Raw genomic sequence first — 26964 nt, 5'->3', positions numbered from 1 at the left:
GCTTAAAACTGCAGAGAAAAATAATCTGGACAGACATATCCCAAACTGTTAGCAGTAGTTATCTCTGGGGAGTGGTTTGGGATGTTGATTAGCTTAGAAACTATCTTTCTCAGGGCACCTGGGTGGCTCAGTTGGTTAAGTGACTGCCTTCGGCTCAGGTCATGATCCTGGAGTCCCAGGATCGAGTCCCACATCGGGTTCCCTGCTCAGCAGGGAGTCTGCTTCTCCCTCTGACCCTCTTCCCTCTCATGCTCACTGTCTCTCTTTCTCAAATAAATAAATAAAATCTTTTTTAAAAAAAGAAACTATCTTTTTCACATATTTCTGAATTGTTTTAACTTCTTGCCATGAACATGTATTGCTAGTGTATTAAAAACATGAAATGTTGGGGCGCCTGGGTGGCTCAGTCGTTACGCGCCTGCCTTCGGCTCAGGTCATGGTCCCAGGGTCCTGGGATCGAGCCCCGCATCGGGCTCCCTGCTCCGTGGGAAGCCTGCTTCTCCCTCTCCCGCTCCCCCTGCTTGTGTTCCCTCTCTCGCTGTGTCTCTCTGTCATATAAATAAATAAAATCTTTAAAAAAAAAAAAAAACATGAAATGTTTCCATCTGGCTGTTAATGTCAAAAATTGAAGTTGCTATAACAAAAATAATTTAATTTGCAATTAAATTGCCTAATATAGAATACAGGCAAAAATGTCATATTCTCAGGAATTGTAATACTTTGGGGAGGGGGGAAGCTATTATTATCCCTATTAAGGAACAAGCTCATGCTCTACACTGGTGGTTCTCAAAGTGTGGCCTGGACCAGCAGCCTCAGCGTCCCCTGGGAACTTGACAGATATGCTAATTACCTAGCTCTACCCCAGAGCTTATTTGACAAGCCCCCAGAGACTCTGATGCTCTGTAATGTCTGAGAACCATGACTCTGCACAGCAGGCCACTGGAGGAACCCCTGCCAAAAGTCCACTTTGTTGGATGCTAAAATAAAATGTATTTATATAAACCCTTCTTTTGAACTCTACTCCATACTGTTTCAATGCAAAATTGTTTGAATGATATTTCACTTTAATATACATTCTTACTTTATAAATTCCTGCTCCTTTGAAAAATGTTAAAGTGTACCTTGTTACCTGTGACCAAAAATTTTATAAAGTCTCTCAATATGTTTTCCTAAATCTTACTGCTATAAAGGGGAAATTTTGACTGGGAATTCCTAGTCAAAATATGAATAATTTTGTGATTCTCTGAAAAAATCTTTTAAATCCTTGAACATTGTAAAAGTGTTCTGCCCATTACCCTCTAACTTACCAAAAACCCCTAAACATTTAACCCCGGGAAGTTAAAGTCATTTAGCTTAAACGCATTATAAAATACTAATAATTGTTTTTCTGTTTCGGTCGAACAATGATCATTGGAAAATTCAAAGGTGCTCTAATAAAAATTGCCTAATTGATCCAGGGTTTTTTGGTTTGTTCATTTGTTTTTACCCTGCTTTCTTTTATGAAGGATATGGGACAATTTACAGAAAAATGTGTATACTAGTTGATCAAATAACAAAGAATAAAGATAAAATGAAGCTATCAGAGGTGGAGAAAAAGAAGTCCATTTAAGGGGCTAAGTATCAGGGTCTATGTAATTGCTGTGGGGTTGGAACATACATTTGTGTGATCTTCCTAACCAGTCAAAGCAAACAGGAAATAAAGGGCCCACTTATCATATTAGCTACGAGAAGAAAGCAAACTAATTATTCAGGAGAATAAAAGATCTTTCTGAGCAATGGAAGAAGCAATATAAGAATATATTGACATATGAGTGGTTAAAACTGGAGAAGAAAAATGAAAGACCATTTCATTTATTGCTACACATGCCCACCATTTTTCTCTTCCCAACAGCATGAAAACAACCAGTATGTGTAAAGAAGTTTACCCTACCCACTTTGTTCCTTGAGGGCCATTGATAATTCTTTGTCCACTTGGTTTCCCATTACTACCAGGAAGCACTTTCCCTTCTACATTTGGTCGGCCATTGTAACCTACATGGCACACAAAAGAAAACAAAAGCAACAACAACAACAAAAGAATCTGCTAAACTCAACACTCCTGTAAAGTTGGCTTCATACCAAACTCTAAGTAGTAACATATCATTTTGAACAGAAATACTAAACAGAATTTTAAGCCAGTAACTTGTATATATTAGACGACAGTCTTAAATTGTAACTTCTAAATACCAAAAATGAAAGTCTATGAAGAGTACAGTAAAGTCACAGTTTTCTGCCAATACTGGGGAAAGGAGAGAGTCCACGTACGTAAATTTTCTAAATAAAGCTTAGGACGGTAGTGGCTATAGTGTTATTTTAGCCAGTTGGAAGATAGAGGGAAGGAAAGTTGGAAGGATGAACACTCTCTAAAATATACTAGATGCTGTCCTGCTCTTCTCAGCAGATTATACTAAACCCAACAAGTATTTCTAGCTGAATCAGGTCCAGTCGTCAATCGCCAAGTGTAAATGCTCAGTGCTGACCTGTGTGGGGCTGCTTGAGAAGTGTCTGCTCAGAGATGAAGTAGAAGGTCCAGTTAGCTGCCCTTTCCATTGCTGTTCTGTCTGCTCCTAGCATTTGCCCTTCCTCTTCATCTCTCAGCATTTCTGATCGGCTACAGTTAGTCGAGGTCTGCGCTGGGAGCACTCTGGTCCAGCCCCACCCACGGCATAAAGTACTTGGGCTTTCTGACAACTATTTGAGGGTCAGAGACTTACTTTTCTCACTCAAATAGCTAGTGAAAATTAAATATTTATTGATTTTCCGCTATATACAGGGAATGTGGATTTTACATCTATTATCAGGGTCTTAGGTTTGCTCAAAATAGTCTATTTAAATAGTAAACTGACCTCTATATGGGGCATTGTTCTATTTCTTTACATTGGGCTAAGCTAATAACACATAGTACAGACTAACAAACACTAATGCATTCATTCAAGAATCTTCCATTAAGCCCAAATTCCATGCAAGGAGAGTGCAAGATGTCACTAAACCGAATGCAGACCTGGACTAAATACCCTAGATCCTGCCCTGGGGTCCATGGAGACTCCAATTCATAGCTGTCTACATTGTGTTCTCAACATAAGTCACACATCTGTCTCTTACTCCTCCATGTGACAATCATCTTTAACATGCATTTTCTGGAGGTTTTAAATAACATGCACTGATTGCAATGTCTGAGCAATTCACACCCAAGACATTTGAGTCTGTCCCAGGGTATGTTGAGAGTTTTATATGCAGAATCAACAAGAACAAGATCCAGCTTACGCAGTTACCTAATTCCTTTCTGTGGATTCTTTAAATATACACTGGCAGGTGAGCAACTAAAAATAACCTAAAATACAAGAACCTTAGTTTGGCATCATGACTGTGACGCATTTTCACAGATTAAGAGCCTAAGTTGGGGAATTTAAAGAGGCAGTATGTGATAGAGGAATGGCAGAGGCCTGAGGAATTAGCACATCTGGGATGGGAACTGTGGCTCAGCCACATAGGCTGCCTGACCTCTGGCAAGCCACTCAGGCCCCTGGGCCCTAGTCTGCTCATCTGAAAACCAGCAGAAGCAATGCAAGAGGCAGTTAAGAGGATGAAATCAGTTTCATCTGTAAAGCTCTTAACATAGTGCTTGGACATAGCAGACCCTCGATAATATAAAATAAAAGCCTCTCAAGAATTGCTATGAACCCTCTTGAGAGCCCCAAAGAGAATGTTAAGTTAAAAACGAATTACCTTGTCTGGTAGGGGATCTGGCAGGCTGGCGCGAGAAGGGGTTCCGGAATCTTGAGTTCATCATGCGCTGGCGCAAGGAGAGCATAGGGGTGGTGGAGGAATAAACAGGAGGGGCGTGGGTGGTGTACCGCACGCTGGCAGGGGTGCCCGCGGTGGGGCTTGGGGTGGCAGGGCTGCGGTGGGGGTGTCTGGGCGGGAGGTGTGAGGCTCTCGGGGAGCTGCTGGGAGGGGGGTAAGGAGGACGCTTCACAGGAGTGTCGTTCTTGTCCTGGGGGGAGCTCACCCTGGGAAGCGAGAGCACAATGGCAGGGTCCGTCTTGTCCTTAGCGATGTTCCCATCCACATATTTGCTGCCCCTGGGACTGGAGGAGGAGGGCCACTTTGGAACAGAGGAGGACAGAGGGTCCTCGTCCTTTCCTCTTTTAAAAAACATCGCGTCTTCACCCTCCTCCTCTGCCGAGACCGACTGCTGAGATTTAGAGGTCAGGGGCTCCCTTTTGGACGGCACGGCCTGAGAAGCGCGGTCCTTGCTCCCCACAGCCTGGGGCCCCGCTCGGCCCGGGACCCTCGGGCGGGCGTGGGGGTAGTGGCGGGGGCTGCCGGGCCGCAGCGGGGAGCCTGGGGGTCTGCGGAGATGACTGTCGCCCGCGCCTCCTGCGTGAGCCTCCAGCTGGCGGTGCTTGGGAAGGGACAGGATGGGGTCCCCGGCCTGGGCCAGGTGTGCTGGCGCCCGGGAGCCTCGGGCCTCTGCTTCGGTGCTGTCGTGGTGGTTTCCGCCAGATCTGCCCTCGGAATCCTCGTCCCGATGGTGCGGAGACGTGGGGAGCACCCCTCGGGAGCTTGCCGTGTGGGGGGACTGACTGCCTCTGGCCGCGTAGGGGTCCGAGAAGGAGGCGCTTTCCTGCGCCGCGGGGTGGGGACGCCCAGCCTGGGGCAGCTCGGGCTTGGGTTTGGACAGCGGACGCCCCACTTCCTTGCTCGGGGGGCCTTGGGGCTGTGGCTGCGACACGGAGACCGCAGGGGAAGGCTGCCCTTCCGAAGCGGCGGCCCCCGCACCCAGGCCCTGGCCGGGTGCCATCCTTTTGGGCACGCCGGGCGCGGGGTGGTGCTGGGACCGCGTCGCAGGCCGCGGAGCGGGGGCCAACTGCGCCTTCGGAGAGCCGCCCTCCACACCCACTTCTGTGCTCTGTTGAACATCCAGCGCCTTGGAGGGCAGGGATTTGCCCCGAGGATGCGCACCTGCCTCGGTCCCGGCCGATTTGGGGTTCTCGGCCAGGGGCTCCTTCCGAGGAACGCTCACCCCTCTCTGCGGGCCTTTTCTTAGGTGGTCCACGCCCAGGGAGGCGGGCTGCCTGGAGGAGGAAGACACGCGGTCGTTTACCACCGCGGCAGGCAGCGGCTTCTCGTCCTCTGCTTCGCTCTCGGCGCCGTCTCCATGGATACCGGAGCCACGCCTGGGGTCCGAAGCTGGGTGGGAATTCACCCTCCAGGGGCCTCTGGGGGTTACGGTGGCCGGTGGAGAGCTGGAGGGATGCAACCGGGGTCCTCGGCCACTGCCAAAGCGGCTTGGATATCTCGTGTGGGCAGCAAAGGGCTTGTTTCTGAACAAACTGAAATGTCCAGAGACAGGCGGACCTGCGGGCAGCCGGGCCCGAGACGTGGGGGCCGTGGCCTCAGCCTGCCTGCCTCTAACTTCTGCATCACCGTCACCATCGCCGTCAGAGGCACCCTCTCCCTCAGACACCGGTGTCCTTGAGGAGAGACCAGAAGACGAGGAAGACTTGGACTGTGATGGCGCGCCGGACTTGGGGGCTGGGGCGTCCTGACCATCCTTCCAGCCCCTGGACACGGGAGCCCCGGGGTGTGGCTCTGTCGGCAGCAGCCGAGATGACCCTCCCTGGGGCAGAGAAAGTTTCGAGGGTGAGACTGAAGCACCCGAATTTCCCTCCCTACCCCCAAAATGGGGTGCTCTCCGCGCAGGCAAGGCTGGTTTTGTGCCGTGGTGCACAGGGCCTCTGTCCCGCAGGGCGCTCGACGTGGCCTGGCGGCTGGGCCACAGGGCCGGCCGAGCCTGGGCGGTGCTCTTGGGAGGCAGCCGCTGGGAGGCAGCGTCCTTGGGGTGCCGGGAGTCTGCGGCTGGCTCCTCCTCTTCTTGGCCCACGGAGTCATTGTCAGTAGGGCTGGGGGGCAGGTTGGTGGAGGGCGCCACTGGAGGGCGGTGAGGGCTACCCTCAATGGGTGTGTGTGCTGCAGAGGAGGACGCCCCTGGACGAGGGTGGGAAGCCAGAGAGGAGCCACCCCGGTCTGCCCCTTCCTTTTGGGGCAGCACCCTCACTGGGGTCCTCCCAGGAGCAAGGACTGGGGACACAGATCTACTTGGTGGCCTCTGCTGTGGCTTCTGGTCTTGGGTCTCCGAGGGCAGCATTGGTGGGTCCCCCCGGGAATCCAGCCCCTCCTCATCGGTGATTTCTGTCAACTGAAGATCCAACCCCTCAGTCCTCTTAGGGTGAAGCTGGGGTTTTCTGGGCATCCCACCATTAGCCAGTATTTTGTTCTTCAAGTCAAGAAGAGGGTTTTTGACATTTCTGCCTCGCAGAGAAATAGGCAAATGAGTGTGTTTTGAGGAAGTGGGCGCTTTGGGAGAAGCTTCTGGCTTTTCAGATTTCCAGTCATCCTCAGCATGGGTCTTCTGCTGCACATTGGACTCACCAGAACCGGCTATAATAGATTTTAAAGATTCTGCCGTCAAAAAAATTGAAAGCTGAGAAACATCAGGTGAGTATTTCAGATGGCAGTGTGGAGGCATTTATAATTAGTCATTATAATTAATAACTTCTCATTCTTTAGGCATTGAACACATTTTCCAAATTATGGCAACCTCTTTTAAAGACCTCTTTTGCTTTAAGTGATGATATGGTCCCAGAAAATGTGTATTAAATTTCTATAAATTGAGTTAAGTTACAGCTTATTATTTGCAGAACTTTTGAAAGGAGTGCTTTAAAGTAATCCATCAATTTTCTGAATGCAAAATCTTATGTAAGATTTTCTCCATATAACTGTCAGGATACTACAGATGTATTATAGCCACTCTTAGTGATGTAGGGAAGAAATACACATAAGCCTGGCTCAAAGTGCTGAAGGATCTATACTCAAAACTAAATGGGGATGTGTTGTGTGTGATTTGCAGGTGACAGGTGAGGAATAAATCTGTAATTTTTAAGGCATTACAAAGAGTTTCCTGTTCCCCCTAACATGTCTAAACTTGCTTTCTCTTTCTTACTTAAAATCCCTTTAATAAATACATTTGTAATCCCAAAATAAGCCTAAACTAAAAAGATACCTGGGGTAGGCAAAACATTTTATTACAGGGGCCCTACAAGTTACCCTTTCTTGAAAGCAGGGTTGAATGAAGGAAGGGATGCTGCGGGGGGGGGGGGGGGGGCAGTTATATGGCAATGGGGGCCCAGAAGGAGCAAACCTCATCTATTCCAGTTTTTCTAGCACAGAACTGTTTAATATTGCAGTATACTGTGAATCCTCACGGCACACCATGCAGGAGACAGCTACCAATATCTGGTATAAATATGGGGAAGCAGAAAAGAAAATACAGTCCAAAAACACCTCACTCCAATTTGGGATTTTATTAACTTGCTCAATTTTGATAGTGATCAGATAACAAGGTAATTGAAATTCTTCTGACTAAACCTGCACTCCAAAATAATGGAATATAAACTAAAAATCTTAAGTGCTATCTAGAAGTTGAAGAGGGCTAACAATTAAAAATGTCACCTTACACCTGTAAAAATGCTCTTTACCTGTCATCATAAGCCCCAAATTACACAATGATATAAGATCAATCACATAATTAATACATTCATGTTACTGTAATATTGTAATAGTAATTCATGTGACTAGCCATCAATCATCTTTTAGCCTCCAGGGAGACTAATTTCCAAAGGGATAACAAAAATATTTTAGAAATCAACAGGAAAATGTAGCCCCCCAAATCATCAACAAAGCAGTTCTAAATCCATGAGCATGATTCAAAGTAACACACCACAATTAGCGGTAATGAAGAGAGAGAAAGAGCCACAAACACACAATGCTTACTTGGCATAGCGACAATGAAGGCTTTGGAGTGAGGACCCAGTCCTCTCCTGTTTGCGGCCCGGATTTTGAAAAGATAGCGTTCCCCAGGCTGCAGACCATCCACTAGGGCAGAAGTAGTTTCTCCGGGATAGGTGAGGGACTTTGCTCCAAATGGTTTGAGAGCCGGGGCGTATGAAAGAATGTATTCTGAAATGATTTGGCAGACGGTTGGAAGGAGGAAACTGAAAACAGTCCTGTGTCCAGCAGACAGACTGTATGGGCAGGATGAATTAGAACGTGCATTACTAAAATTAATACTCTAGCAATGCACGCCAAGTCAGCAGCTGGAGCATAAAGACACAGAGGAAGGTGAACTAACATTCATTCAGGCTACCAGACAAGGCCATGGGCAGTTTTCCATTCTCAGCAAATTAAACATATGGAACCCAGGAGGCGTTGTCTTCATACAACGTACCAAAACTATTTACACAGCATTGGGAGTTTTTCTTCATTGTGCTTATTTACTAGTTTACTATGTCAGCATTAATATATCCTGAGTAGAAGAAGCCATGGAAGATTTAAATGACAACAGTCATAACTGAATCTGAAAAGCTACCAACACCTTTAAGAGTCTTGGTGTACTGATCTGGGCTATTTGTGCATTAAGCCAGGTAAATTCCATATTTGGAGTATAATTTCACTTTTGCAGGAATTACAGTCCTGACTCAATATATCTGGGTAAGGATATTTCACAGTATTTAAAACTGTGAGGAAAAGTTGCCAGTTCACAGATTTATGTGATGTTTAATGTTTCCATCTCCAATCAGCGATATTTACAAACATGTAATATCCCTGAACTTTGAAAATCAGAGCAAATTCAGTCCAAGGAACTAATATAGCTCTGTGCTTCTATGGAAATGCTGTAAGGTAAGGAAGCCATGTTTTGAAGCAGAATTTCCACCCTCGACGAAAATAGACTCATGTCTATTTTCCTCTCAATGAACTCAAGATTTACAAAACTTATCAAATTAATGTGAGTAGGAGCTAACCACGAAAAATAATTTGAATCACAGAAAAACCAAGCAACTGTCATACTATCTATGTCATATGGAGAGAGCACCGAAGACCTTTTCTCTTCCCTGAGATCTAATCTTTAAAAAGTACATTAATTAAAAAACTTCAACCAAAAATGCCTTTGCAGCATTTGTCTGAAAAAAAAAAAAAAAAAACCCACATTCTTTTCTTTTTGGAAATGAACAAACTAGTCATTTGTGTTGGTCAAAAGTAAGAATTAAAAGAACCCACTGTCTATGAAATCTGGTAATACAGATTTTTTTATGAATTCAATTCATCTGGAAAAAAATGCAACCATGTCGAACTATATTCTTCTTTTATCTTTTATATTTGTCATACATATAAATTCCCCAGTGTAATTACGAATTTTAAGTCCCACCACCACTGCTTTATGAAAACTGCCTAAGTAGGGTTAAGATACATGAGTTCTTTTGGACCCAAAAACTCAGTAGCTATTATTATTTCTGAAAATATTTCATTGACTACCAGGGAGGTTTATTCGCCAAAGAGCTATAAATATAAACTAAGATGTGGGAGAGGGAAAGAAAGCAAATAAGTAGCATGATAATAAAGTCATGAAAGGAGCAACAATTGCTTTTTTATAACTAACAAAAGTCATCAGCCAAAAATGTCTTTATGCAATTTTCAGAATCTTTGCCAGCATCACAACAAACTGTCATAAAAAAGGATGATTTAAAGGGCAACTAAATATTTCTTCTCTTCATTTGTTTCTGATTTATTCCACTGGGGAAAAAATGAGCAAGAATAATACAATATATTCTTTAAAATCTGCAAGCAGATGAGAAAGCATTAAGTTTGGAAACTACTACCCCACATCTGCCTTCTAACTTCCATTGTTCCATGGAAAGATATCCTTACAGGTCCTCAAAGATAACTTAACAGTCGAATACAAGAGAACCTTTCAGTTTTTTCAATTAAGAAATTCTCAAAGGAGGTTAGTGATAATTTTCTCAATTTCTTTACGCTTACACAGACCTTTCATAGTTTCTGGACATAGACTTAAGCTGTCTTCCAAAATCAAGTAATAATAAAACATACCCTTAGGGTATCTATGTATAGGCAATGTCTGGGGAAAACCACCCTACAGCCTTCTTAAATGTCTCTGAAAAGACTTCTGAAAGGTTCCTGAATGTTTTTACACAAAAAAAGAAGTAATTTGTGTTTTTATTTAATATCCTCAACAGATTATTTTTAAATTTAACTAGCTGTGAATATTTTATCCTATTTTAATTCCGTTTCATCTTTGTTTTTGTTTTTTTTTTCTATTTTAAGGTCATATTTTTTCCTCAACCAAAAAAATAATTAATTAAAAAGGCTGACAAATAGGAAAAAATCCATTTTCATTTAATTTTTATTACTTGGTTTTCAAACCCATTAAATATCTGGTCTTATTCAAGACATTTGTGGTCCCACAGAGTTCCTACTTACTCCCACATTCCATGATCTTATTGGTACAATGAGAAGATCCATAGCATGAAACACAAGGTTGTCACTTGTATGGCTAAAGGTTATGATGTCACACCCATACAATTAAAAACACCCTTCCTGATAGCAGCATCGGAATCGTGGATAGGGAAGATGAAAAGTCATCTTCATGAGTACCTGGATCTTACTGACAATGAGAACCCTACATGAAATACCCTTGCCCGTTGGGTTAGCGACCCATATACGTATGTTGCTTCCCTATTGCTCTTCCAGTCACCAAGCCTGCTATTAGAACTGGTGTTTATCAGAGTCAATGTACACGTCTCTGTTTGGGGTATGTCACTCCTGTGTGCACCTGATACCTTAAATAATGAGGTTCCTACCTTTCACTTTCCCCTCGGTCTCGGGCAGTGCGTCCCAAGCTACAGTGACAACTGTAGGTTTGCCGTTGACTGGCCAGACGTTTAAGTTTTCAGGAGCTGTTGTAGGAGCTACAAAAGGACAAGGACCCAAGGTTTAAAAATGCCCTTGTGGATATTTTAAAAGTAAGTGACATATGGTCCCCACAGATAGATTTTTCACTGAAACACAATGTTCATTTTTATTATACATGACAGAAAATTCTACACTCTCATTACTCTTTGTGCAATATAGTGATTTATGTCAGTGCTACCAACTCATGTAGTGAGTTTAGACATATCCAGGGAAATGCCTTTAGAAATTTAGAATTTCTTTCATTGCTGAATTTTGAAATATGTAAAAAAGATTAAAATCCAGTTGGAACTTCTTTTTAATAAAGCTTTTAAAAACATCGTTTAAAAGACAATAATTGTACAGAGCACAATTCTCCCCCAGAATCAAACACAAGCCCAGCCTTAGGGAAAAAGAGTCTCCCCTAACCTCCAGAGCCATGCATTACCCAGGGGCATGCACACATCCAGTGGTGATTTATGATTATGCTCCATCCTGGGATGTAATGTACTCTACATGTCAGAATAACATGCTAATGAAGATGGCCAGTGGAGGATAAACATGGACCTAAGGCTACAGTGCCTGAGCTTCTTTGCGTTCGTACATAGAAACACTTCCCAGATTTAGGGTTAATGTTACTTTAAAAAATGCCTCTGCTGCCCTTTATCACCACTGGCTTCTTAAACTATCTTTAAATCTTATTTTCAGGGCAATTCCCAAATGGAAGATCCGAAGGCCATTTTAAATACAGACCAGATTCTGGTGTTCTCTGGAAGACAGATGTACTCCATTTGCCATCTCTTTCACCCTGTGAAATACGGACTGCGAATTCATACATGGTGTCTGGAATCAGGTTCTCGACCAACACGCGTCTGTGGGAGGTCTGCTTGTGATCCCACCTTGCCAATTCCCCCTTTTCTCGATAGCGTACAGTGTATTGTCTATAAGAAAATGCAAGGCAACAATGCACCCAGTTGACCAATTCTCTGCAACTGAACGCTAGGTTCCTTGCTATTTTCCCTTCCCCATAAGTAATGACTTTTGGAGGTGAGGAGAGAAATTAAAGAGGAGAAAAATCTACATTTTTGACTATGTTATTAAGTCAAAGAATTTACTCTTGTGTTCCAGGAAAGGTGTCTAAAGTCAGTCAGGAAAGATGGAGCTTAGTATCTTACTGCTCACGAGATCAAGCAGAGATTAAGAAGGGAAGGTACAGGAGGGGGACAGGTTTGACCAGGCAGGTGCCTTCTGAGGGGTGTGTGTGTATGTGGTGTGGAAAAAGCAATATTAAGAACTGAAACTGGCCCAAGGCATCTTGACTCTCCAGAAAAGACAGGAAGTTCCACTTCATGCCAAAGCAGGCATGTTTTCTATAGGTTCAGGAGGAAAGCCAACATGTGGTTTTGAGTAGAATTATTACCATGAGAAGGAGCAAAACTGTGTAATAAGCAGAGCAGGAGAGAAGAGCTTACAAAAGGAACCCTACTGTGTGATTATCAGGGAGAGAAACATTGTGAACAAACATGGTAATAACAATCCCAGACAGAAGACATCCTCCACACTCTAAGAGTTGCAAATACCATTTATTGTGTTCCTTTGCCAAGAAATTTTCTTTGCAGCCATTTGGCGGTATAAAGCATGTGAAGCATTAACGAGGCGATATTTAATAAATCAAGATAAGACTTCAGTTGCAGACACAGCCCACCAATTAATACAAGAGTCCTGCTAAGAAAACCCGGGCCCTTTTTCATTTTCATCAAGATATTGGAAATCAAAGTTCAGTGGTAATCAGGAACAAAATGGCTAGGAAGAGAATCACTATGAGCTTTCTCAGGTCTTTCAAACAAAGCAGATGTCTTTTCTTTTTCTTTACTAACAGACAGTAACAGAAACTGTATCTAATACAAATGGTGTGTGTGTGTGTGTATGTACATACATATATAAAGAATAAATATATATAATAAAAATATATACATAAAATACATATATAATCTTAGCATTATATTCCACTCTTTTTTTTAAAGGATGTTCACTTTTCCTGGTTGTAGGAAGGTTCAAAAGCTAATAAATAGTGCCTTAGTGGCCACCAAATCTTTGGCTTCCTCTTGGTAATATAAACAATTCAGTAGTTGAACACATAAAATTTTGACGGTTATATTAATCTACCACTAACAAGGAATGGTATTCACCGCTGGCTTTTTTAAACACAAAAATTACTTTAACCTATGATTGGTTTATCTTCTACTGCTATTGCAAATCAGTATAAAAATCTGAACAGCATAACATCATGGCTTACGAGACAAAACAGTGCCTTCTGCCATGCACAAATGAGCTAGACATAAAACAATTCAGTGTTTGAAGAATAAAGAACTACGGTGTGCAAGGCATTCAACAAATGTCCCCTTCTCTACATAAAAATCGTTCCTACTGTCACCCTTCCTGGATAACAGGAGGAAAGGTAAGACTCCTTCTAAGATGGGGCCACATCCTCTGCACACAAATAGATCACAGTGAGACAAAGCAAAACACAAATGGGGCAAAGAAAGAAACGGAATCTAGGGAATTTCCAGACACAAGATAAAACTCTGAGCAAGTGAGAGGTGAGGTCCTGCTGTGTGCGTTACACATGAGGCCTTGTCATATCCGATCTGCGGAAAATGTGTGACCGCACCTGAGACCAGCTAGATTGTCATAGAATAGTCTACCATTCAGCTACAGAAGAGGTCAGCATTCAGATATGTCAGAAGATATGGTCATTCAAATAAACACATGTCTCTGCAGGGCCAGAAAACAAAGAAATAATGGAAAGTACCTTGATGCAACAACTTTCTTCTGTTTTTCCAAAACAGGATCCACCCAGGCTACAAGCACGGATTGGGATGACATGACCCGGACATTGATGTCTTCAGGCACGTCTAGTTCATCCTCTTCTGAAATGACAGTGGGACACATTAAAGACTATCTCTACAGTAGGATCTGCCCTGAGTTCCTCTGGCCTCTAGAGTTCATTATTCATGCTGTATAATTTTTAAATTGCTTACACTTGATGTCGATAAAATGAAATGAATAGAAATCTAAGCAATTGTTTGCTTGGTCAATGTAAAAAAACCAAACTCTCCATTCCTGTTCTTCTTATCCACAGTCTAAGAAATGGGCCATTCACTTGTAAAGTTGCCCAATCCAGCTGACGTAAAGAACAGTGCAAAAGGGATGCTTCGCCTTGGTCCAAGATACTCCAAGTAACTCAGTGTTTTCTTAACACATACTGTAAGTTTCTGGGAAATACAACAAGATTTACAGGAAGCAAAAGTTTTGGGGGAGAAAAGGTCAAGCCAGAGCATTTCCTTAGCGATCATGGCATGAAATGAAATTCAAACAAATGTACAAATCACATTGGGTTCAGTGTCCTCCCATTTTAGAAAATATGGTTCCAAGACACATTAAAAGTTACATTCAGACATAAAATAGAATTCAGTTTGCCAATTTCCAAGAGAATACATCATACTCACAAAGCCTATAGTTTCTGTTCGATCTCCCCAAAACAAAGACCTACAGGCTTCAATTTTGCTTTTAGTATCTTGGGGGTTTTGTTTGTTTTTTTTATTTTCACCTTTCAGGGACCATGTTTCAAAAGGATGTGACTTTTGTTACAAGTAAGGGAAGGTGGAAATAGCCTGTTAGAAAAGCAATGCAGGCACTTTTTCTATAGCAGTAAATAACGAAAAATAAAAATGCAACATCATATATTTGAGACTTCTGTCACACAACGTAAGCAACTATAATCATAAATGTAAAATGATAATATAGAAATACACATAATAATTTAATATCTGCTCTGTAATATTAAACAATAATCACAAATAAATTGTGAATTCATGAAAATAACCATGCTGCAGGCTGCCTCTTTAAATTAAGGTGCAAGACCCAGAATAGGTATGTGTAATTTATTAATATGTAATATAAAAAAATCTGTGAAAGGATGTAGGGAAAAAGCATCCCTTAGTAAATGACCAATGATCAGGTTATGAGCAAGCCTCTGCTACATTTTTCTCACTCTTCTCAATGTTAGGGTTGAGGTAATTTTGGCTAAAATGAAGTATGAGTGCCGATCTTGCACCCTGTCCCCTCCACACCTACTCTTATTTCTCTCTGTTCCCGGGCTGCCACAAAGGGCAACTGATATGTGGGTTAGACTGTGGCTTTAAATGGAGCAAATGCTTGGCTGCTCCTATGGCAGTAAATCCGCTGCACGGGGAAGCCATTCAAAATACACAGAGACATATACTTCATTGGAAGAACACTCTCATCTCTGAGTATAAAAGAAATAAGCTCGTGTCCGAAATGTGACCAAGCCGGTCCTGTGGTTTCCTTCATACTCAGTGAAATCCATGTAATTCGCCACTCACGCAGCATCATTTGGAAACAACCCTGCATCCACACAGACAATGATATGAGCAGGTGCGTCCTTGGAAACATACCTGAAATCTTCCGTTTCGTTAGGGCAGCCCTGTAGACAGGCTGACTCTGCCCCTGTGAGTTCATGGACCGCAGGGAGACCACGTACACCGATTCCGAGGCTGTGAACCAACCGGCAAGGGATGAGGCTCTGCGTTTGGCTTTCCAGAACGCACACCCTCTTTGTCCGCATCCCCCTCCCCTCCACTCCCTTCCCATCTCGTCTTTCTGGGGCATTCCAACTGCTTCAGGACAATTAAAGATGAGACCAAGAACATTAGAAACTAGGCCTAAGAAGAACATTATTATGTGAGAAAATATGGAATGATATTACCCATAATTCTTGAGAAATGGGTTTCTATTTCCTCAACATCAAAGAAAGATGAACAATGCTTTAAAAAAAAAAAAAGAACAGTATATTTACCCACAGAATTCCCCCAATTTCTTTTTACCTCCAAATAGAGAAGAGGGGTCAGTCTGTTTTTTTATCTGTCATCCAAAAGAAGGGAGCAAGACAAGAACAGTGAGTGTACCAGGTTATCAGTCCAGAGAGGATGCTGGGCCCTCGGAAACTGAAATCCTCAGAACTGAGCCTCCAAAGATTTGCTAAGAGCAAATGTAAGAGTTTAAATATATCTTTTATTTCTGGATTGTTCTTTCCGTTAGTTCCCTCTACCCCACACTCCAAATTGTACATTGGGTCCAGTAGTAGCCAACCGAATCTAAACTTGAAAACTTTATTTGGAAAAAAATTACAATGATGAAATAAAACTTATAACTCTTGAGTACCATGGAATCATAAAATCTGGGATCCCAATGAAACCTTGATTAAATTCCAAGTTGGCCTTCTTATTTTATAAGTAAGGACATAAAGCCATGAGAAAATTGATTGATTTGCCCACAGTCATGCCCCTAAGAAGGACTCATAATCTTCTCTGAATCCAGAGTCACTGATGCCTAACTCCAGGCTCTATTGACTGGGCTTCCAGCAGCAGCCTTAATTAGTTCAAGAAAAAAATGAGGCAATATGATATATTTCTTTATTTTTAAAATTTTTTTTGAGGTAGAGCAAGCATGGAGAGGGCAGGGAGCAGATGGAGAGGGAGAGAGAGAACCTTAAGCAGGCTCCATGCTCAGCATGGAGCCTGACTGGGGCTCAATCTCACCACTCTGAGATCGGGTGAGCCCAAATCAAGAGTGAGACGCTTAAAGGGCTGAGCCACCCAGGCTCCCCAATATGATATATTTCTAATCATACACCATCAGGTAATACACCATCAGGTAATACTTAAGCAAGTTAGTAGAGGTGACAGAGATCCTAATGAGAACTTGTAACACTGTAGGTCTTCCTTCAGGCATTGCAAACTTTCACAGTAATGGGAAAATAAACCTTTTGTTTTTACAAACAGCATGTCAGTTAAACATAAAAGGAGACCAGTGTTCAGAAACCTCACCCAGAGAAACTTATAAACTGCTGTAGGCCAGTCACATTTCAGGAGAAGGGGATAATATCTGACAACCTTTGAACAGCCTCTCTCTCTCTCTCTCTCTCTCTCTCTCTCCACACAAACACACACACACACACACACACACATATAGGGCAGGTGAAACTCATGCTGTGATGAGTAAATTATTATTTAGGCTAAGGCTCTGACATGCTACCACTGAATTTTGAAATGTATGTTTTATAAAAGGGAAAAATCAAGTTTGTAACATTGGGATTCATAGAGCATAAAACTAAGCTTCCAAAAAGAGGAGTCCCTGAAGACGGTCAATTTCTTGGTGCTATTGACAAAGGAAGCAGCCAAAGGTCAACAAAGAAAAACTCTGCCATCCAACCTCGCAATCCAGGACCACATATAAAGAAACTGAAAAAGCAGTGCCCCATCATTTATCAAGAGCCCCCCAAAATTAATAATTTCCACAATTGACATTTTTACATACTTGTGATGTATTTCTTAAAGTTCCTAGGTTGTTGTTAACACCCAGATTCTTGACTTGCAAGCTCTCCACACTCGACCTGGCCCGAGGTTACCATGAAGGAAGAATAAACCAGAACAGCCCACGTGTCTGGGTCTGGTCTCTGCTGTGTTGAGTGTGTCACATCAGCTCCTCATTTAGTCCCGACAGAAGCCCATGAGGAAGCTACTCTCACAGTCTCCTTTTCACAGACGAGAAACCAGGTTCAGGGGGATGAGATGACCCACCCATGGTCCTGGACGAGGTGTCAGGGCCAGTGTGACACCCAGGATTTACTGCAGCAGGTGAGGAGAGAGCAGGGCGCAGAGCCAAGTGCCGGCTATGGAGCAACCATCTCTTTTTCACAGAAATAATGAAGACTCCCTGGGATGATAACACGCTCCATTCTGTGCCCCTGATCATTAGTACTCTGGAAATAAAATTTCTGAAATGACCTCAGCGTCACAGTGCCCCCAGGCACCACGGCCCCTCATCAGAGCCAGCATATCGGCTCACTTCCCCGACCTCAAGTGTGTGACTCGGTAGAAACTCTGGACTTGGGACTGTCCATCCTGACTTCCTGAAGGCCCCCAAACTCATGCACTCCTTCCTTATTACTGTCCCGCTCCCATGTGAGCCCCTGTGCTTCCTATGTCCTCTGGCCTCTGTCTCCCATGGCTGCCCGTGCTCCCCTGGATGGGACTCAGCCCGGGGCTCCCACCCCGGCACTTCCGGCCTCCCGGGCCTGCTCTAAGGTCTCTGCTTTCACGACACTCTGTCCCTGGTCTGTCTCTGTGGAGGGCTGCTGGGGCCCCAGCGCCCCCTGGGGAGCCTGACATAGAAGACGTCCAATCATATGCACTTCGGGAATGGCTGGGAGGGTGGGAGTTTTGCTGACAGGACCTCGGGCCCACCTCTCTCCAAGTTTCCTTGGCCACCCTCTGCGGGTACCATGCTCTCGATGGCATCTCGGTCATAAACGGAAGTAAAATCCTATGTAGGATAAAATGAGGACACTGGCCTGCCATGACACAGCAGGCCCCCTGTGATGCCCGCCCCCCCCCCCCCCGCCCGGGATTCACTGCATCCTCCCCACCATGATCGAGCAAGCATCCAGGGAGCCCTCTCCTTCCTCATGGCAGCCTTGTAGAGCATTGGCAGTGGCAAGTCCAACACTTTTTTGTTTGATGAAAACTCAAAAGCCAACATGTTGTCATGGAGGCACGGGAGGCACTGTTCATCAGGCTGGGACCGGAGCCCAGCTCTGACCTCGGTTCCCACGCTGGCTCAAGTTCAAGAAGCAAACAAATCCTTCTGTTGCCCTCAGATGAGCCAGGGGTCACTACTGAGGAAATGAAGAGACAGCAGAACCAGTCAGATGAGAAACTTGTCCGCACTAAACGAGGTTTAGAACGGACTGGTTCTGCATGGTGTCTACGAAAGACTCGGAACAATGAAAACTTCCTGCTGGAAACACGCTCCCCTCAGTCTCAGGAATGCAGAAGGAGTGACTCTCCTCTGCTGCTGGTATTCTGGGTAGAATTTGGCCCATTTCCCCCCGCACAGTACAACTATTCAAAGCAAGGGATAGCTTGGGAATGAATGACCAGAGTCTCCAGATGCCAGGGCCTCTGGCTCTAGGTCTCGCCGCTAATACTGAAGCCTCACAAAGCACATGCAGTGCCTTCTTCGATCCCATGTGGTGTCTGGTGGCACTGGAGCTGAGAAGTAGCTGGTCTTTTTGTCTGGGAAGTCTGGAGTCTGCATTTTGAGATGATTTGGATGCTCTGCCCAGCAGAACACCCATCAGACTTGTCCAAGGGTCTTCAGCAGGTGGCTGAACAGACAGCAGTGAATAGGATGGTGACTTGCGGGCTATTTCAGGAAGGGAATCCAGCCTGGCCTTCCACTAGTGTCTCCAACCAGATCAAAGTGGCCCCGAGCAGTGCCTGCCATGTGGCGCAGGGGGCCAGCCTTGGGAGTCCTGAGGAACTCAGAGCTGCTTGTCCAAATTCCAGAATCTGTGGTCACACCTTGAGCAGAGGGGACTGTGTTCCCAGAGCACTGGAGGCTCGTGGGGCCAGCAGACCTTATTCCCATAGGGCAGCCCCATTTCCATCACCACCTTTCTCACCAGGCTGCTTCCTGGGCCCCAAACTGCTGGTCATCGCTGCTGCGAGCCTGGAACCCTCACTCTGGCTTCTCCTCTCCCTTCTTTCTCCCATTTCTTTGTTTTGTCTCACCAGTCTCATTTCCCAAGACTTGCCTGTCCCTCACCGTGTCTGACAGAAGACTTAACTGCCTTCTCACCGGTGACTCTGTTCACAGCACAGACCTTCAGCTCTGTGCCCTTCTGGGCTCCTTTGCCCAGATCTGGTCCTCTTTCTCACCTCCAGCCCATCTCTCCAATGCTGGAAGCTGAACGAGGCCTGGCTTTTGTTAGCAAGTGAAGAGATCACCAGGTCCCACTGGAGTCTCTGGGAGGACCCAATAAATCACCCCCCCTTCCTCACCCGAGTACTGATCCAATTAGGAAGCGACTGAAGAAAAGCAGTGGGGCCAGCATATTTATTGCTGGTACCAGCTATGCTAGAGATCACGGAGCAAGCGTGCTTTCTAGTATGAGCCCCAGAATTACCAGGTTCTACTGCCCGGCAGCCCTGGGCCCTACGTTACCTATGCCCAGAGGAGTTGAGCAGATTGTGCGCTCTCTACAGCCTGGCTTAGCTGCAAGAGGAGGACACACAAAGGGGCAACCCACGCTTTCCCAGCACCTCCCGCCAAACTCATCAGGTCAAGGGGGGGGCATAAGGAAAGGGGGAGAAAAGCAGGACTTTGCAGCATCTCAACCCACGCTGGAACCCTGTGCATAATCTCTCCACGTTCCAGCCGATGTCCTGTCTGCGTCCCATGGCCAAAGCTTCCTTCGCACAACAAGGGTTTGCAAAGAAGGAGGAAGGCAGGCCTGGCATGCAGGCTCCATCAGCGGCCACCATATTTCATCTTGAAAGGACCCAAGGTCCAGTGTCCTGGGAGCTAAGACAAAACTTAAAAGAACAAAACGGCGAAAGCAGAGACAAGATGAGAAAAGCATCAGCTTCTCCATGTCCAGGGAAATGGCCCAGCTCAAGGAACTGGTGCTATCAGATAGAGCCAAGAACACAGTTGTGAATCATCATCACACCCGGAAAATGAACACTACACCTCAAATATAATTTTCGGTCACAAACAAGCTTCTAAACGTTGACATGATGGCAAAGGTCATCAACACATCCGACACCATTTAACATTGAACTCACCCAGCTTTTTAATTTCGTGCGTCCGCTCATCTCTTGTCAGTGGGACATAATTCATCTTCCGGCCACTTTCCCCGTAGCCCAGAAGAAAACCCCGCGATCTGCGTGGACTCTTGGCTCCCGACAGGCGCGGTGCCTTCCACGCAACAGAGAGCCGGTCGTCTGAGGATCGGACTCGGACACGCAAGGGCTTGTTTGGCACTTCCTTTTCTTAAAGAGGACATGACACAGAAATTATTACACAGTATATCCGTTAGCATGAACCACTGAGTCTAGAAAGTCTGTCCAAAGACGGAGCAGCAACAATTAGCAGCTGGGCTCAAAACATCCATTTTTGGTAAATCAACTCTAGTAGGAACACTTTTCCCCCAAGGGTATCAACACTCGATGCCCCCATTCCTCCCCACATTTCAGACAGAGGTCTCCAGAACTTAAAGTGAAAACACCCCATTGTGAGCCTGCCATCCGGAAGTCTTGGATGTTTTACAACATTCTTCCTCGTCTATTTTGCCTTCTTAATTAAGTTGGGCGGCGATGATGACCACACAGCCCATTGCTGGCACCAGCCGCACTCTGGCCCGCATCAGGGATATGGTCCGGCTAATAAGCGTCTCTCTGCTTACAGAAGCCGGGTACTTCCAAGCATTGTTCTTCAATCATCTACAGTGACTAATTTTTTAGACTGGAAAATTCCCAGCTAAGTGAAGGCATAGAAACAAAATCCAATGTCATGAGTTAGTGTAAACTTCAATAACATAATAAATCAAGAGCCGTTGGAGATGGTTATTCTGAAAAGCCAGACACATGGCTCCCATGCCTTGAATCTAATCAAAAAGAATATCCTTTTGTACATTACCTGGAGATAACCTGCTCAAGTTACTGGGCACCCCCATTCCTAAAGGCTTCTAAGAGAATACCATGTTATGGTTCAGTAAATATTTTCCCCGATATGCAAAATAGTCATTATTAAGATTTTTCAGTTTTGACCCAATAATGCAGCCAAAGGACTAACCACATGAAACTTGCCCTTACAGCCTGGTGTCATGAGCGTAACCACGTTCCCTAGGGTTATACTAAACTGATCTCAGTTTTGTTCCAAGTTAAGAGGTAGGCTCTCAATTTCAAGGACTAGCTTCTATAAAAATTAGGGACCACTAAGTGATTATGGAAATGATAAATATGCTCATTTATATAGTTCAAAAGAAAATAATTTGCCAAACGTGTTCAATACTGACAGCCAACTCATTAATGGCACAGCATTCAGTAACTGTATGAGTTCCTATATTAATCCTATGACTTGGTTATTCTTATGAGTTCCCAATGCGATGCTCCATGTTTCTAGAAAGATCCAGGCTGCCAAAACTTATTAAGGCTTGAGTTATCCACAGGTGACTGTGTCACAAAGGTGGACACGAATTCCCTTTATCAGCATGGGTCACTGATGAATAGACCTTGTGTGGGGTCTGGGTGAGAAGACTTTTTGTAAATACCGGAGGCAATGTCTCATAAAAACCACGTAGGAAAAGCAAAATCTGAATAATGAGCAGCATGTTCAGTCTCATTTATCAACAATGATGTTTTGGTTTGTTTTTAAAGTTAGCAGATTTGCAGAGGACATTCATCAGAACAAAACACATAACCAAGTTGACTTGCTCAGGAATAGTGTTCACATCATTTTCAACTTTGTACAAAGTCATGAAATAGACTTGACATGAGCCACAAGCAGGGGCATAGACGTGGAGAGAGAATTTCACAGGAAGCAAAACCCTTTGCTTCATTCTGTCTTCACAGCCTCTAAGTCATGTTTCCCTCTGTTTGCCTCCAACACAAACCGTCACCACACGCACAAAAGTCAGTTTTAACAGAAGACCGTCCCGTGAGTGATGACATAGACTCTCCGAGGGTGAACCACCTGAGGCTGGGGTTTGATTTTATGGGGTGCCCAGCTTTGGGCAAGGGTCGGTACTGTGTTTTTTAAAAGTTCATAAGATGAAAATGATCTCCGCCAACAACATATGATGCTTACTTTATTTCTATAAAAAGCTCATACCTCCTCAAGGGAACTTCTCAGTGATGTGGGGCTGAAAATGACACCTGCTCAAGCTGCCACAGGCCATTTGCACTGCTTGTTTGGGGGGCAGAAATGACAGGGTCGCCACCCAACCATGGCTGCCACAGTCTATTTCCTGAGGGGCAGCAGTAAACAGGACAGATGTCCATGGTGCTATTATCAACTTGACTGTCCTCAGTGTTACCCCCCCACCCCGGCACTTGTTCCGTATCCCTTTGTGGCCTATGGCAATGCTCCCACCACTGCAGAAAGCAACACACCAGCGTGGGAGTTCTGGGATGACCTCCAACAAAATGGGCAAATGTACTGAAAACACACACATGGGTCTCACAGGAGTCAGATAAAAAATCAATTATTGAACAGACATGGTATTCTCTGCCCTGTGGCTCTGTTCCAGTCCTGGGACACTTCCGGCCATGCACACTACAGGGCAAAGTGCCCCTGGAGGGCGCACTGTCCCTGCCAGGCTTTGGGAATGTGGCGGGTCTCTGCTCCAAACAAATAACCCCTGACACTCAACAGTAAAGTGCTGACAAAACTGTAAGAAGGAAAAAGACCATTGGAACAGTGACAGGGTCCCTGAGGAGCAGGAAACACTAAGCTTTCAAGGACGTGGAGTTCGGTCGCAGACGGCAGAAGTTTATTGCTTCAGCTGCCCAGCCCCTGGCTCTGTCTAGGCATCAGCCAGCCACACTGCCCCCCTCAAACTGTACGGGCTTTCACCCCAGGCCCCCACCTGCTATGTAGCCATCCCACACCAGGGCTGGAGAATGAGGCCAGGCCTGCTGAGCAAGGGACTCAGGGGGAACGGGGAAGAGGGCTGAGGCTGAGGCCAGCCCCAGCCACCAACCACGCTGCCTACTTTACACAGAACTTCACAGTTTACCACAAGCCCTCACACAGTTTATTTTAATTGTCCTTACAAGAGCTTCAGGGTTAAGTAGGATACATGGCACAATCCCCAAGAGGTTCAAAGAGGTGACGTCGCTGACCCAAGGCCACAAAGCTACCAAGTGCCAAGTGAGGACCTGAATTCAAGCACTGTGGGCTGGGTTCCATTCTCATTTCGCGAGACACCTTCCAGTTCCGCTCTCCCCTCCCCCCACCTGCCATCCCGCCAACCACCTAACCTCTTCTGCCAAGGAATGTGAAGCAAGGTTCTGAGCTGGACAGACCCCTCCTCAGGGGAGCATAATGCCTGGCACAGTAGGCATGAAGCGCACACGCGTGCGTGCGTGTGGTGTGTGTGTGCGTGCGCGTTTAAACAGACCAGACAGTACACACAGCCGGGAGCAAATGAGTAAGAGAAGGCCTCTTGCCACACACAGAAGTCACTGACTCTGAAAACCACAGAGTAAGGTGAAAACAACCCCCTCAACCCAGCCCCCCATCTTTCAAACCTTGGTTTTAGAAAAGCCAACCGTAATTTTTTTTCAAGCATTTTGAAATTTTCCTTTCTTTAATATTCTGGGACACATACCATCAAACATCTTCCATAGATCTTTATAGATCATCTGGTCATCCTCTTTTAAGCTGATGCACACATTAAGAAAAAAACAAACTATCCATATGGTTCAAAGGCACTTGCTATGAAATTATTTCAGTGCTTTCTCTAAGTCTTATGTGACAGTCCTGGGATCAAGTCCCACATCAGGCTCCTGGCTCAGCGGGGAGCTTGCTTCTCCCTCTGACCCTATCCCCTCTCATGCTGTTTCTCTCTCTCTCTCTCTCTCTCTCTCTCTCTCTCTCTCTCTCAAATAAATAAATAAATAAATTTTTTAAAAAAATGCCACTTCAATTTTGTAGACTACTCTTTAACATCTCGGGATTTGTTTTAAAGTAGAAAGTAACATTTTGAAAGATCATCCAGAAAGCACTTCCTGTGGACGTGGCCCATGTCTCCTAAGCCTTTGTGGACTTCCGGCAGGGCAGCGTCCTCCCAGGTTCTGAGAAGCCCAGTTTGAGAAGCCCCAAGGACCACTGGTACATCAGCACCTTCAGGCTGACATCCAAAGTGTCCATTTGTGGCGGACTTTGACCCCAGCAGTGCTATGAATATCAGTGAAAACTACTTCATGCCATTGATTTCACCACCCAGGACTAGGGCTGCAAAATGCCAGGTCCCCCAAGACAGGGTTCTGCACAGGTTGGCCGTGAAGCCCCTGCCACGGATGTGAGAATGAAGAGGTTCAGCAACCACCTGCATGGACATGTCCCTCGGTTCTTACAGATCCTAAGCCTTTTGAGGGGCGTCTCTCCCTACACTAAGCCGACAATCTTACTGTGTAGGCCGAGCGAGGGTCGGCTTCCTACTCATGGCAGCGGCTCATCTATAAGCCCGGAAGAACCATACCAGCCGCCAATGTCCTCAGCCACCTGCGACAGGAGCTTGGGGGGAGCCCAGCCCTGGCCCAGCCCCACGGACACAGCTTGAGGGGATCAGGAAGTTTCTCCAGCTGCGGAGGTCTCCTCCATTCGAGATGGGCAGGTGTAGTCACTGGAAGCATCTGCTCTAGATCCCTCTGGGGGCAGTGTCGCTTCCAGAAGCTCTTCCTGAGGACCCATGAGGGCCACGGAAAGCAAGGGAAGCAACAGCCCTTTCCTGATCGCCTCAGCAGCTGAAATGCAGACACCTGGCATTTCTTCACCCCGCAGTGTAATGAAGGGCTAGCCTCCTAGACTCTGGAAGCCAAGACGAAGGAGTGGGAAATATTCTGAGGAAAACTATGTCTCGGTTCCAAGGTTTGTTTGGTTCAGTTTGTTTGTTTTGGTCTAAAGCTCTTCGGCATTGCTTTCATTCAGGAGGACAGTAAGTAATGCACTTGTTTCCTGGAAATGAAAGACCTTGTTTCTGTTGAGTGGCTACTGATTAATTCAACTTTTTACTGTGACCCAACATACGCTTTGCAAATGGAAGACCCAGTTATGATATATGAGTAGGTTGATAAGTTAAAAGAGAAAGGCTTTCTTTCAGGACTAATATCTGCATTTGCAGGGATCCAATATAAGAACCACATCCCTCATCAGAGACCTCACAAGGGACGTGCCTGGCCTCTTTTTCACTCAGACATGAAAAGAAAAGCCCACGATGGGTCTGCCATCCCCCAAGATGCTGATCTCGTCAGAAGCATTAGGTATATTAACAGGTGCAGGACATGAAGGCAAAGTCGGCAGCCCCTTCACTCAAGGCCACACACGTGGGGACAGTTCATCTCGCCAGCGTTCGGGCCCTGCCCTGCCCACCTGGAGCAGCCACTGAAGTGAGCACCCACCGCACCCCCGAGGAAACGGCCTCACTCCTGGTAGCCGGCTTCCCAGCCACTCACTGATGGGAAAATCTGTGAGCACGTACTCACATTCATCAATACAGAGGAAACACCACAGAATGCGGCGAGAAGCCTCTCCAGTCCCCATTAGCTCCTGATTCCCTTCCAGGGCATTTCTTTTGGGGGCTGGAACCCCTGAGGGCTTTGCTCCGAACCAAGAACATTCGGCTACCGGAGAAGTTACACAGCTCCGCACACAGGCCTCCACTGCCTACTTTTTCATTGTTGAAGAATGGGCTCGAAGGCTGGGGAAGTCTACACTCTAATGGGAGAGGCGACTTCGAAGCAGGCACTCCGATAAGATGGGAGCCCCCAGGAAGAAGGGGCATCCCCACAGCAGACGGATCTTGCTGTGTACACGCCTCGTCTTCACAGACCAGCCGCCTCGAGGAATTCCAATCCACAAATGCACTCCATGTCATTCCAAGACACAGAAGGCAAGAATGAGGATCTCTGATTGATGACAGCACCCCTCTGTGGCCGACACCCTGGCCTGCCCAGGACCAGCCCCAGCGGCAGCGGCTGAACTAGCCAGGGTGACGCTCTGCTCCACATCTCACACTGCCTTACCCTTGTCACGGCTCATCTCCTCTGCCGAGGCACAGCCACGGAGGGCGAGGGCGAGCAGCCTCCAAATGCACTTCTGCTTAACAAACATTTATGGAGGGCCTCCGTGTGCTCGCCCCAGGCCCTGGAGATACAAAGAGGAGCCTCTGAGGCGGCTCACCCTGCCTCCGGGCTAGGAAGCAGAACCTGATCTTTGCCCTAAATTGCACTTACTAAAGCTCCTGACGGCACGAGAAAGCCACTGAGAAAATCAGGCCACAGACATCACTAATTCCCGTTGGCCAGGGCGTTCATTGAAACTAGCGTGTGAAAAGAGGACCATCTGATCATGATTATTAAATATTCTGGGTTGGGGTACAGGTTAAGCCCGGGTCTGGCTCCAGCATTTCCGGATGGAGCCCCGGAGGTGGCAGCACTGTGTGTAAATGCTCACGGGTGCGCTACG

At 45.6% G+C, this 26964-nt stretch overlaps 1 protein-coding gene across 2 annotated transcripts in view; it reads right to left on the bottom strand.

Moving 5' to 3' along the window:
• Positions 1-26964, bottom strand: part of FNDC1 (fibronectin type III domain containing 1) — a 98958-nt gene that overhangs the window by 37474 nt on the left and 34520 nt on the right. The window contains exons 5-12 of one of the 2 annotated variants that reach the window (XM_045865832.3): positions 20559-20765; positions 15324-15422; positions 13658-13775; positions 11599-11786; positions 10758-10865; positions 7876-8061; positions 3766-6483; positions 1931-2031 (exon numbers count right to left, since the gene is read on the bottom strand). In XM_045865832.3, the coding sequence (XP_045721788.2) occupies positions 1931-2031; positions 3766-6483; positions 7876-8061; positions 10758-10865; positions 11599-11786; positions 13658-13775; positions 15324-15422; positions 20559-20765 (3725 nt within the window). Of the gene's footprint in view, positions 1-1930; positions 2032-3765; positions 6484-7875; positions 8062-10757; positions 10866-11598; positions 11787-13657; positions 13776-15323; positions 15423-15752; positions 15889-20558; positions 20766-26964 lie in introns of those variants that run through there. The other variant, XM_064598307.1, reaches the window with a different exon arrangement.

The sequence above is a fragment of the Mirounga angustirostris genome, unplaced genomic scaffold (assembly GCF_029215605.1).
Source record: "Mirounga angustirostris isolate CCGP_5_RB_7025 unplaced genomic scaffold, mMirAng1.0.hap1 SCAF_8, whole genome shotgun sequence".
In the NCBI taxonomy this organism is placed as follows: Eukaryota; Metazoa; Chordata; class Mammalia; order Carnivora; family Phocidae; genus Mirounga; species Mirounga angustirostris.
The sequence above is the reverse complement of the archived record's forward strand: the minus strand, read 5'-3'. Positions and strand labels throughout refer to the sequence as shown.